Here is a 12,108-nt window from a genome sequence, read left to right on the forward strand (position 1 = left end):
CATCCATAATGAAAGGAAGGATCTGTACCGACAAGGGAACTGAGAAGAAGATACGAATTAAGCCCAATAATAAAAGAAAAAAAATAACAATAAGAATAAAAAAAAAACTATGGAAGGAGGAATGGAAGAAAGAGAGGGAAAGTAGATAAGACTGAGCCAGCACCTGCAGGATCAAGATGTATGTATACTATAAACGGTGATAATTGTTTCAAATCTGCGAAGAGACGGAGATTGAATCTCTTATCGATTCAGCCACAAAACCAACTTCATAGTTCTTCTATCGAGGAATGATAGCCCCAGAGATAAACCAAATTTAGGAGACAGTGAGACGAAAGGGTTTCTTTCATTGACCACGGTCTTATCTAAACGAACATGGAAACAATTGCATGAATCCTTCCCAGTATACACGTGCCGTAGAGTTTCCAGGCTCTGTAGTGTCAATGTATGACAAAAGAACAAAGTACACACTATGCTTGGAGCTGGCTGGTATAGAAGAGCTACAAACTAGTAATAAAATGAATAGATCGAAAGCAAACTTTAGGTATATGAAACAACGTCTACACAGCACCCGGCCCCTTATGATTCGATTGATCCAGTAGGAGTCGGGGTTTGATATAATCCTCGTCCAGCTGTCGAAACCAGGCGCCATGATCTCCGGACGACCCTCCCGAGAAAAGGTCCCGGATAGCCTGACTGGCGCTCCGCCCGGTCTCTCGCCTCGACGGTGACACCGTAGCTGCTGAAGAATGTGCTTGTGAAGGACCCAGATACTGGGGTGGTTGGGAGGGTGATCGCCGCAGTCGAGAAACTGTAGGGGCTGAAGGAGGAAGGTCGTCGTCTGAGGGTACTTCATCCACATCTAAATCGAAGGCATCGACAGGGTCGGTATCTGTCGCTCGGCCCTTACCGTGACTTCTCAGACCGAACTCATCTTCGCTGCCCGCACTACTGTCACTGTGACTCCCAATGCCGCTGCCAAGTAGTGTAGCTGTGGATGAACGGTCGCGGGCTGTTTGCGCATCCTTCTGGCTGTACGCATTTGAGTAGAGACGTGAATGTCTCCGACCTTTTCCCGAACTAGATGGTGGAGGGCTAGGACGGCGGTTATTGCCGCTCGAATAGCTATCGTTCCGGTCAAGCTCTCCCCGCTGCATGCCATCTAATGGGATATTTGAGTCCATGCGGCGGGGGGTATATCCCAACGCGGTATCGGATCGTTTGTAATACGTTCCCCCGTTAGTAACTTCAATGTCAAATTCATCGTCAGATTCGAGTTCCTCGACCACCCCTGTTCGGATACCAAGGATCTCCAACATTCGAGCTGTGGTGCCGCCGAAAATTATGACGGTCAACACGACAACAACAAGAACGGTAGCTCGCAATGCGGGAGCATTGACACCAGTGAGACCTGCAGCTAGTGCCACGCCAACAGCTCCACGAAGCCCGGCCCAGAAGAGCATGGCCTGATAAGCGAAGGGTAGCTCATCTGCAACTTCCATTCCGCGTCGGCGCGCTCTATATCGAATAAACCAATTAATTGCCTTGGATAGTGGGAAAACGGCGAGATACCGAGCGAGGCAGATACCGAAGACAGCTACCATGATGAAAAGGGGCTTAAACTGGAGATTTCTCTGGACAAGCAAGTCGAGTCCCAAATATATAAAGATAAAGTTCTCTGACAGTTGTGCCATCACCTGGAACAGATACTTCGTCGTTAATTGAGTCCGGCGTGACATGTTGTAGTATGCATAATGTTTTAAAGTGATACCACAGAACAGGAGAGAGACAATGCCTATTTACTATGAGCTTCTGAGTATTTTCTTTAAGGGGATTCTGCCAACTTACCAGACAGATAGACGCCGTTGGAGAAGAAATAACTTGCATATGCGATAAGAACGATCAGACAACTCTCAATTTTGGGCACGCGGCGGACATGTGTATGCTTGAGACCCAGTGCAGTCATGATACCTACAATCATGCCTACCAGCATACTACCGAAGAAGACAAGTAAGAACAGGCCGATAGCCTCAAATAGATTGAGGAAAGTCAGAGAGCCTGCGTCGCTATCTGCATATTTCTGTGCGGTCTCGAATAAGACAATCGCAATTGCATCGTTCAAGATCGACTCGCCGAAGATAACGGTGTAAAGTTTCGGCTCCACTTTGTATAGGTTAAATATGGCGAGGATAGTAACTGGATCTGTAGCAGATAGCGTAGCGCCTACAGAGATAGCCTCGACGAACGAGATATTCAAGCCATCCAATGGAATCCGCGTCCAAACATACAAAACAAGCCCCAGCACGATAGCGGATATGAAGGTCCCCACAAACGCGAAGGTAAGAATAGTACCAATGTTTCGGAAAAAGTTTGCCTGGTGAAGTTCGTACCCTGAGGCCAATATAATTGGAGGAAGGAGGAGGTTAAAGAAAAATTGGTAATCGAACGTAACACTGTCCTGGATGGGTGATTCGGGACTCAACCTGATGATCAACCCAACGAACATACCTATAAACATGTGAGAAGCCAACCCCCGGGTATTGCGCTGATTGTAGAAGAATGAACAAACCAGCAAAAATAGAAAGGACGGTTTCATGCACCGCCTGGATCTTCCTCTGCTGGAGAATGTAACTGGTGAATAGCGCAAACATCAAGAGCATAATCAGAATAAAGAGGGCCCAGGAGCTGAAGAACTCCTTGGTACCAGCTTCCGGGACATCTACCCAAACCCATTATAGTCAGAGATAATGCAAGTGGTATTACGACCTCGAATATTGGGCGGTTCGGTGCGCACCTTCATCGGGATCGGACTCGGAGTCCGCCGCTCTACCTAGCAAAGCAAGCATCGTCAGCTATGGCATGGCGCGTTTGAGTTATCAGGTGGAAGTCGGATAAGAAGAGGAGCAGTGCGAGACAGCGTCAGAACTAACTGACGCCGTCACCGTGGCAAGTGAATGCTTCTTAACAACAAAACCCGTGATAGGAGACATACGGATAAGTTGATGAAGGACATCGCCCATCAGTTGACTAGCCATCTTTACGAAGGCCACGCAACCACGACAGCGGAAGACACCAAGCGGTTAACTCCAGCTGTGAGTCTCTGACGCCAGACCAAGGCGCACATAATCCGCTGACAAGAGAAAGTGACGAGAACAAAAAGTGAAGGGCAAGGGGGAGGGCAGAGGAGATAGTCATGTAAGTACTAGTAGGTCAGGTCGGTAGATCGGGACAAGTATTTGACGGCGAGCGGTGGCCTGCCAAGACTAACAAAGTCCCGCCGGCTGTCCGCCGCTATATTTATCTAACGGAGTATTAATATAGTCTCTACACTCGAATCTTTATGATTTTCTATGAGCTACTACTTCTGTTACACCTCGAAAGTATACTGCAACCACCTGAATCCGGGATGACCTTCACTTTCTACACCCGACGTCCCTCGACGAGCCGGCTGGTCAACCATGCTGCAAGGACCGCAGCGCAACCCCCGAACCTCAACACCCACCCAACACTGTCATCCCACGGTTCACCTCTAGGTTTCTGGGTCATCTTAAAAATAGCACTGCAAATCAAGCTGGACAGGATCTGCGGCGATGAAACTGCCACATTATGAAGCCCGAGGATGATCCCCGCTTGTGCTAGATTCTCTTCCTCGTCCATAAGCTTCCTTGGTGACGTTAATCCATCTTCTAGATCATCGTCATCGGTAACCGTATTTGGCCGATCGGAGGCGCCGGTAGAATGCCGTATATTTCGTCCTGCCAGCTCTGACTGATGTCGCCGAATCCGGCGCTCGGTGTCAATCCGCGCCACCTCTGCGGAGATCAGCGCGAAAGGTGCCCAGAGCGTTAAAGCCCAAGAGATCCCGACTATTCCGATCACCACTGTTGCTGCTTGGTAACTGGAGATGAAAAGGGTACTAAACATACAGAGCGCAAAGAGTACATGGGATAAAAGCCAAGCTCGGCGGAGCGTGAACCCTGGAATCTGCAGTTTCGACAAACACGTTGGTCCGTCTGGGACTTCGAAATTTGTCTTATCTGGGATAGTTGGAGGGGGCTCCGAGGCTGTACCGACTGGTAGGCTAGAGCATGACATTCTCCTCCCTAGAAAGGCCCTTGCGTCATCTGAAGGGCTGCAGGTCTCCTCGGGTGAGGCAACAGGCTGGTAAGTAGGGACAACGAAAATCGGCAATGTTATATTGGCTACAAAAGAAATGATGGCATAAACGAGAAGAGCAAAGGTTCCGATCCTGGTAGCTTTCTCCCAAGCCTCGTTGATATCATTGTCAGAGAGATTCGGATGTTCATCAAAGATTGGGTTGACATAGAGCTGTCCGATATATGTCGTAGCGTAGAAGAGGAAAGGAAACCAGCCAACCCATGCAGCCAGTTGGACTTCACAGACTCTGGCAATCTGCGGCGGTAGGTACCGAATCGACTTAAAGACCTGTCTGAAGAAGGTCACAATTCCAGGGTTTCCTGTAGAGGAAGTGGGTTCGGAGCGAGGATCTCGTTCCTGAATATACAGGCAGCTAATCAACAATGTGATGCCAAGTGATAGAGATGCTAGCGCGCACAATACTTTGAACTGCGTGTTACCCAAGAACAGGAGATAGCGGGGCAAATCGATGTATCCAAAGATGTATCCTAGAATATTACCCACGCCAGTGAGCCGGCTAGCCCAGGCATTTGCTGATTCTTGTTGATGGGCTGGCGCGTTATCAACTATAAAGCACCGGATACCTGCTTGAACTGCGCACACTTAGTATCGTTGGGTCAAAGACAAGAGACGAATGGATCCTACCAGTGTTTATAGCGAAGTCAAGACAATACATCAGAATAGTTGCAAAGACTATGATCGCTGTGTTGGTCCCCGTAGACCCTTGGTCGACACCAAATAAACCGAGAAAACCGCCTACAAGTTCTTTCACCCATGCGAGAGCAAGCAGAGCCACAACAGTTGCCAGGCCACCAACTACCATGAAGGGTTTCCTTTTACCCCACGACGAACGACAGTTATCGCTGCAAATGCCGATGTATGGCTGCACAAGCGTTCCTGTCAGAGGGCCCGCAATCCAAACGAAAGCCAGCAGAGCCTTGCTCATCCCGAGAGATAAAAGGTAGGGCTACACAAACACGTACGCACGCGGACACGAAGTCAACGTCTATTCTTACGTAGGTATCAGGATATGTTCGCTTACTGATCCATTCGATAGTTCCACTGACCAGACAATTTGAAGTCTATTTTTCTAATGTCAGTTTACAGTCTTAAGGAAAGATACCATTGGGCCCTATGATAGGCAGAGCAGACGACTTACCCACCAATACATAACGTCAGCAGGAAGAGGTACCAGGTACTCTTTGTCTCCGGTAAATGTCCAGTGTCTTCAGGTTCAGCGTCATTCTGCATGTCTTGGTCTGCTATAGAGCCGGCATCGTTATCATTGTCTGATCCCACCAGGGGCGACGTCTCGTTCGCTACTCGTTCATTGGTTTCCATCATTGATGTGGATAAGACCGGAAGCTTTGCTGGCTAAGAGGCCAGATTTAGCTCCTGGGAGGATGTATAGCCCGTAGGTAAATTTACCCAAAGCGTAGGACCTGTTCTGTATAGGGATGGGTGAGGATATTAAGTAGGTATGACTTGGAAGGAAGTGAGTGCGGAGTAAGTATTCTGTCCTTCTTTTTCTTATGTTAAGTATCGTGATGAGGAGAATATCCCCAGGCGAAATTGCAACTTCAGGCAATGTTAAAAGAGTGTCCAGACCCCAGTCAATAGCTAGTAGTGTAGAGATCCCGGATGCTTATTTGGACCAATCAACACAAGTCGACACAGGAAAGACCATTAGGCACAATCATTTACAGATAAAGGTAGACTGGCTAGAGTTAGCTTCAAGGCGAAAATAACGGATACACAGATCCGAAGGAAACTGGGTGTAATGCTGGGGGTGTAGACTGTCCTCTCAAACTACTCGACGTCAGCAGGGCACATCACATGACTTGGCACATCACATTTACAGGGTTACTAATGGAGTCGAGATCCGAACCATGGGTTGCAGCGACATGTCAGAAGGACAGGTTCCAATGATTTGAGTTGTATTTATCGTGTGATTTAGGGTAGCATTTTACCTCCTAAAACTTCAGTATTTCCATCCTAAACACAGCATAATAAAAATCCGATAATGTTCCGCAATATATTTGCTCAAAGCTATACGCCGCTTTTATTCCATCCGCGTCGTGCTTTCCCTCGTGATTCCTGCCATACAGAATCCCCATATGGAGGAAAGAAAAATGATACAGAAAAACCATCCAATATCAACATAGCGCGTGAGAACCAGATCAAAACCAAGCAAAGGGGGGGAGAAATCTCAGGAGTGATTATGATAGAATTGCAGCTCAGGTGACGACCAGTAACATATGTACGCACACCAAAATCCAACACATTTCCAATTAATAGACCGAAAGAAAACGGCAAGCCTGCACTGAAATCCTTTTAGATCTTGGAAGTACGCTGGGGAGCAGAGATTAGGAGACTTTCTCAACATGTCTCAATAAACGTGATGTAGCAGTCCAGCAGCCGAGTCATAGTTGGAAAACCCTGCTGGCTGGATTAAATAATTCAGTAAATGGTATCAACAAATATTCTAAACTGTAAGATATCTGAGCCGGAACCGTCGGAACCAACCGTACGTATCACGGTTGGCAAAACCGAGGCCATTATTAATGTTGACGAGAGCTGGGATAAGGACCATTTGGGTCAATATTCCCTTCGTGCCTTCTATATGTGCTGCTGTAGAAGTTGAGGAGCGAGCATGTGAGGTGCCATCATGGTAGACATGGCGGAAGGCAATGCCATAGTAGATGGCATCGAGGTGACAGTAGAGACGTTGACCACTGTACTTGGCATGGAGTCTGGAGACGATCCCTCATCCTGGGAACCAATTTCGTTGTCTTCATTTTCCAAGTCATCTTCATGTGCATGGAGTGGTTGTTGACCGTCCTGTTGAGCTTCATGGATCCGACGATGTCTGTTAAAAATGGTTAGTATGCTTGCGACTAGGTGGGATCATTGGATAACTCACTGTGCAAGGTTGTCGGAGCGCGAGAAGGCTTTGTTACAGTAAGGGCAAGGATAAGGTCTTTCCTGCGTGTGGGTCCTCACATGTCTAAGAGGTCAAACGTCAGTAGATGCTTAAAGAATTGAAAATATAAGACCACCCAATAGATGGTTGTGGCTACAGAATGTTGCAACTAACCGCTTCAGATGCTCTAATCTCTTGAAAAGTCTCCCACATGACGGAATAGGGCATGAGTGTGACTTCTGTGGATAGGGACCAAGCTCCATCATCGTAGCGCTTCGAGCGCGACGAACAGGGCCCGGAACAAACCGCTCCGCCTTGTTCATTGCGCTGTGTTGTACACCTGTCTCCAGGACATCACCATGAGGAAGTGCGGTCAACTCATCTGGAGGGTTCGCAAGCGGCAAACTATGCTGTTCAGGATTTTCTTCGAGGCTTGGAAGAGGCGTCCCATTGCGAGACATTTCCTGTAGCAAGTTCTTTTGGGGAAGGGCACCCGTGGAATAGCCATTCATGATACGGCGAGACGGATCACGGCGGGGCTCATCTGCCTCAGCGACGGGAGCCACCGAACTGGAAACAGAGCGCCGCAGGTCGCTTGGTTTATGGGCAGCATATGCGATTTGTTGCGAGGGCCCCGGCGTTTGACCATGAGTGGGGGTAGCAACCGAGTTATTCACGCCTAGCGGTATGGAAGAACGCCGCCGCCGTTGCTTGTACGTTGGAGAGCCCTCTAAAACAGAGTAGACGTTTGAGTGAAATGTTCTTGCAGGGGTGGGGAAATGAGCGCTTGCGAGATTTGAGGGAGGCAGCTGCATCATTGGGTTGAATGCTGCAGTAGAAGAAATCTCAGGGATAGCAGTATAGAGACCGGTATCTTCATTAGCAATGTATGCCGGCTCGGTGCCAAGCGGAACACTGTGCTGTGGAGGCGTAACGGGTTCGAAGGACAATCCCCGGTTGCTGTAATCTTCGTATTGGGACGAAACGAACGACGGCGCCGGTGAATACTCGACGAAAGTCGGCATGGAAGCATGGCGCTGATGCACTCGAACAATGGGCATTCCATTGCGGTCGTACTGGAATGGCCCATAATCTAATTCGCGCTTAACAACGCTCTGTGCCAGAGTGTTGGGCATATGGATCGGGTTGTAAATTGCCGGGCTGCCAGATTCGTCCGGAAGAAGTGAGATCGTCGGCGGGGGCATCTGGGGAGCCATCTGGGGAGCCATCTGAGGAGGAGGCATAGCGTCAACGGTCCGAACCACTGGGGAAGCGGGTTGGCCATATGTCGTACTTGCGTGTGCAGTAAACGATGAGGAGTTTGCTTGTTGTGCCTTCGTGAGTTGTTCATACAATGATTGAGATGAATCGAACTCGAACGACAAAGCAGGCTCGCTGACCGCGACGGTGGTCGCCTCTTGTCCCATTTTCTCCCGCTTTAGATCACGTTCTAACGCGTCGAGAAACAGCCGATCGTGCGGAACGCTATACCAGTAAAAAACTTTTTGCTTTTTCTGCGTTCGAATGCAATTGTTCTTATAAAGGAAATCAAGGAACGGGCTCTTCGGTTCTTCCAATGTCGCATCTGTTCCAGCCTTCAGGTTTCGAAGATCAGAAAATATACCCTCTTCGAACTTCTTCGAATTCTTGACAGGGCGTCCAAAAGCCTGAAACCTGAAGGCCAGGCACCGAACTATATCAGTGCCCGAGATGTGAAAAAGATTGCTCCTATCACCAAATCAGCCGGACACTCTCTTCCCTCGAGGCGGGGTGGACACGCGATCAAACGAACCATAGAACACAGGATATGTAGTCGCCAGTAGGAAGCAGGAATCGTCTAATAAGTTGATCCGGTTGCCAGTCTACTGGCGCTGAAAGAAGGAAATACTTCACTATATCAGGCATTGACGTTAGTCCAGGAAGAAATACTTCTCAACATCACGTTACGCAAACGCTCGAGGTGGTCCATTATATAATTGAAGATACCCGACTCACAATTATCAACCTGTTGTAGCGCGACTTGCGCGTCATGAGGAAGGCTTTGCTGCGCCTCATTCGAGAGCATGAATGTTTCTGGCTTCTGGGGAGGTGCCATAGGAGCACCATGTTGCGGATACATCTTGCTCCGTGAATGCCTGTGCGTTTCATTAGTACGATGCTGAAAAGGGTATCTTGTCTGAGCCAGTCGATGAGAGAACAACTCGGCGGCTTATGCCCTTTGGAGTAGCAGTGAGGGGAGGGAACGAAAACATACGCACAGGCACAACTGTCCCACAAGCTCTAGATTAAAGAGCGATGAAAAGAAAGTGATAGAGATGGAGCAGAAAGAAGAAAGGGAAAAAGAAAAGAAAGGGACTGGGTTCAGGATGTTATCAACGACCGATCATGGAAACGCTGAAGGTATCCAAACACAAGAGGAGCCGGCCTCTTTCAGAGAAAGGTAGTTGGGCGTTGACGTTGCGAGGCTTGTCAACTCAATGAAGAGAAAGAAAGAGGGCAAGAGAGAGTTGAAGTGGGCCAGCCCGGATCCAAGTCTCTTTGAATAACTCGCACGGCGAAAGTGGAACGAAATGAAGGGTGATGAAGAGAAAGGAAAATAAAGAAAGAGGTCAGTCGCGATGAGAAGGGGAGGGGGAAAGGATAAGAGAAGGCGGAGGATGAGTCCCGGAGATGTTGCTCTTTTACAGCGGTTAGATGGTAATATTAATAACACTAGGGTAATAAAATAGTAAAGGTAGGTAACTATGTCAATCAATCAAAATAATAATGTAAAAAATTCAGCTAGTGTCGAGGGGTCAAGTTAAGAACTTGGAAGAGGAATTCAGGGAGCGCCGACCGAGACCGGATGAGGTTTCCCAGTTGGAGGAGGCCCTTTTCTGGCTCCGTCTTCACCACTACAACTTAATTAAGGTACTTAGTACGACGACTAACCTGAGTCTCTTTCTTTCTCTTCCTTTGGATTGTGGTTGGGCTGCGGGAAGGACGCACGACGAAAAAGTAGGGCTCCTGTTGGCGAAGCGGAGACTGGCGCCAGGGACCATCCCCCAAGTACAACTAGGTAACGCCATCCATACATTGTACTGTACACATCGTTTACCATACTCCATTCCCTTCGAGCCAATAGGGACGGAGTGCATCCGAGCATCAGAGCGGCTGACCACCTACTCAACACAAATATGGGGAGGTAATGTAAAATACCAGAGTAGCAAAACTGTCCCATACCAATACGATATATGGGCCGTATGACGAGGTGGGGCTTCCGTCGAGTTCCAAAGATTCCAATCCTGTCGACTTGCCCTGGAGGGAGGGGCCACCTAACTGGGTCATCAGCCCGTTTTTTTTCTACCGGGTCTCTAAAGATTAGGGGAGTTTGTGTTCTGCGCCATGCCAAGTCTTACTAACAATGGGATCGGGTATCCCACTATTGTAGAAGCCCTGGCCACTCCCACTCTAGATTATAGTCGTGTGTATTATTTTCTACATTCATATAAAGAAGAGGAAGAAAGGCTCCGTACTTAGATTGTATTAGCCTTCCTTTTACACAACCGCCCCTTGTATGTACGTGTGCCGAATATGTGGTGGCTAAATGACAAAATCAACAGAGCATCCCAGGCTGGGACTAAGTAGAACAATGATATCGGGAGGGTATCTGGCCGGTAGTTCCGATATTCCTTCAGGAACTTGTGATTTCATCCATGGTTAAAAAAAGCAAGTGAAGCGTGTACTACTGTCCGAATATTTTTTAAGCGCCCAAGAAAATAATACCATTATCATTATAAATATAAATAGAAAAATAGAACAGAAAAGGTAAAAAATATCGAAAACTAAAAGGTAGATGGGGGGGGGAGAGGGGGGGGAAAGGATAGATGAAAAATGGAAAAAAAATTTAAAAAAAAAAAATAAATAAAATAATAAAATAATTGACAGAGCTTATTGAACTGTTTTCGCTTTTCCACAGCCCATAGGAAAAAACTATAATCTCGAGTTGGTGTCTACCTTGTATTCTTATTATTAGATGACCAGAGTGCTTACTTTGGGGATCTAATTGGCTTGTCTGTGTTGCATGAATATAAATATTATCCGGCAATCTGCACTTCACCAACTGGGTGATCACCACAGCGCTTAACCAGTCAAGTCATGTCAGTTGCACAGGTTGCATAGTGATCCTTCCTACTCCCAGCCATCTAGGCTTTCTAACTGACCAGCCAAAAGGAGCTCATCACCCAGTGAATGCGACAATTCTCCAACCATGGATGCCCCTACAAGCGGACCCCCAAAACAATGCCAAGACTGCACAAATAGATAAAACTGGCGCGGGAGGCAATTGTGAAGCATCCGCCCCTTGTTTCAAACTCCATGTGAGCGCTTACTGTGAGCCAATAGGAGCCGCTGATTTAAGGGTCTCACCCCCACGGGTGGCTCCTATGGCTATAGCCCACTTCCGTAGTAGTGGTCCAGTGGTGCGGTGTATGTAGGTATGTATGTACGTACTCCATCGGAGTAGGTGAGAGTTTATTACAGGAGAGAGTGCTCCGTGAAGAAGCCGGCAATTCCTTCCAGCCTGACCAGGATTGCTATTACTTGTCTCGCAGAACAGATAGTTAGCGCTTGTAGGATGATCTCATAGCCGAAGGAAGCAGCTCTGTGGTCTCGTCATCCGCAGGCGTAGTATGAATTAAACAGGGGAGATGATCTTGGGAAACTTTTTGGGAACTGGTTGAAGATAAACACTGTGTCGCAAGTGGCTAGATTAGCACCAAAAATAGGCTTTACATGGTCAAAATCTGTTAGGACATCGAAGCCTTTTCGTTTCCCTATTTTTCTTTTCCCTTTTTTTCTTCCCCCCCTTCCCTTCTGCATAGACCATAGACTAACGACTATTGAGTGTTTGGGGCGGCAATCCAACCTTTCTTCTTAATAATAACACGGGCATAGTCTATCTGCCACAACCCACTGATGGTCCCAGTCCCCTGTTCTTGAATACCACTAACAATTTACGAACATACAGGTACGGAGTACTAAATACAAAC

The 12,108-nt window shown here is 47.7% G+C and overlaps 2 protein-coding genes across 2 annotated transcripts; both read right to left on the minus strand.

Moving 5' to 3' along the window:
• Positions 1 to 267: 267 nt before the first annotated feature.
• On the minus strand, positions 268 to 5,954 carry BDW43DRAFT_320497 (sodium/hydrogen exchanger 3). The gene is made up of 8 exons (XM_032049091.1): positions 5,315 to 5,954; positions 5,198 to 5,237; positions 4,801 to 5,122; positions 3,518 to 4,748; positions 2,792 to 2,823; positions 2,567 to 2,716; positions 1,846 to 2,505; positions 268 to 1,792 (listed from the first exon to the last, which is right to left on the minus strand). Exons 1-8 carry the CDS (start codon positions 5,497 to 5,499, stop codon positions 558 to 560), a joined length of 3,855 nt encoding a protein of 1,284 aa, XP_031898951.1. The 5' UTR covers positions 5,500 to 5,954; the 3' UTR covers positions 268 to 557.
• An 820-nt stretch (positions 5,955 to 6,774) lies between these two features.
• On the minus strand, positions 6,775 to 9,197 carry steA (sexual development transcription factor SteA; the record flags this gene model as incomplete). Its single annotated transcript, XM_032047371.1, has 5 exons — positions 6,775 to 7,024; positions 7,079 to 7,162; positions 7,253 to 8,806; positions 8,871 to 8,970; positions 9,074 to 9,197. 5 exons carry the CDS (start codon positions 9,195 to 9,197, stop codon positions 6,775 to 6,777), a joined length of 2,112 nt encoding a protein of 703 aa, XP_031898952.1.
• Positions 9,198 to 12,108: the final 2,911 nt, after the last annotated feature.

The sequence above is a fragment of the Aspergillus alliaceus genome (genome assembly GCF_009176365.1).
Source record: "Aspergillus alliaceus strain CBS 536.65 unplaced genomic scaffold BDW43scaffold_30, whole genome shotgun sequence".
NCBI lineage: Eukaryota > Fungi > Ascomycota > Eurotiomycetes > Eurotiales > Aspergillaceae > Aspergillus > Aspergillus alliaceus.

Coding starts and splice junctions, on each gene's coding strand:
- BDW43DRAFT_320497 (XM_032049091.1), bottom strand. CDS start 5,499: ATGATGGAAACCAATGAACGAGTAGCGAACGAGACGTCGCCCCTGGTG. Junction 5,238..5,314: donor CTGACGTTATGTATTGGTGG/GTAAGTCGTCTG, acceptor TTAGAAAAATAG/ACTTCAAATTGTCTGGTCAG. Junction 2,824..3,517: donor CAGAAACCTAGAGGTGAACC/GTGGGATGACAG, acceptor TTTGCTAGGTAG/AGCGGCGGACTCCGAGTCCG.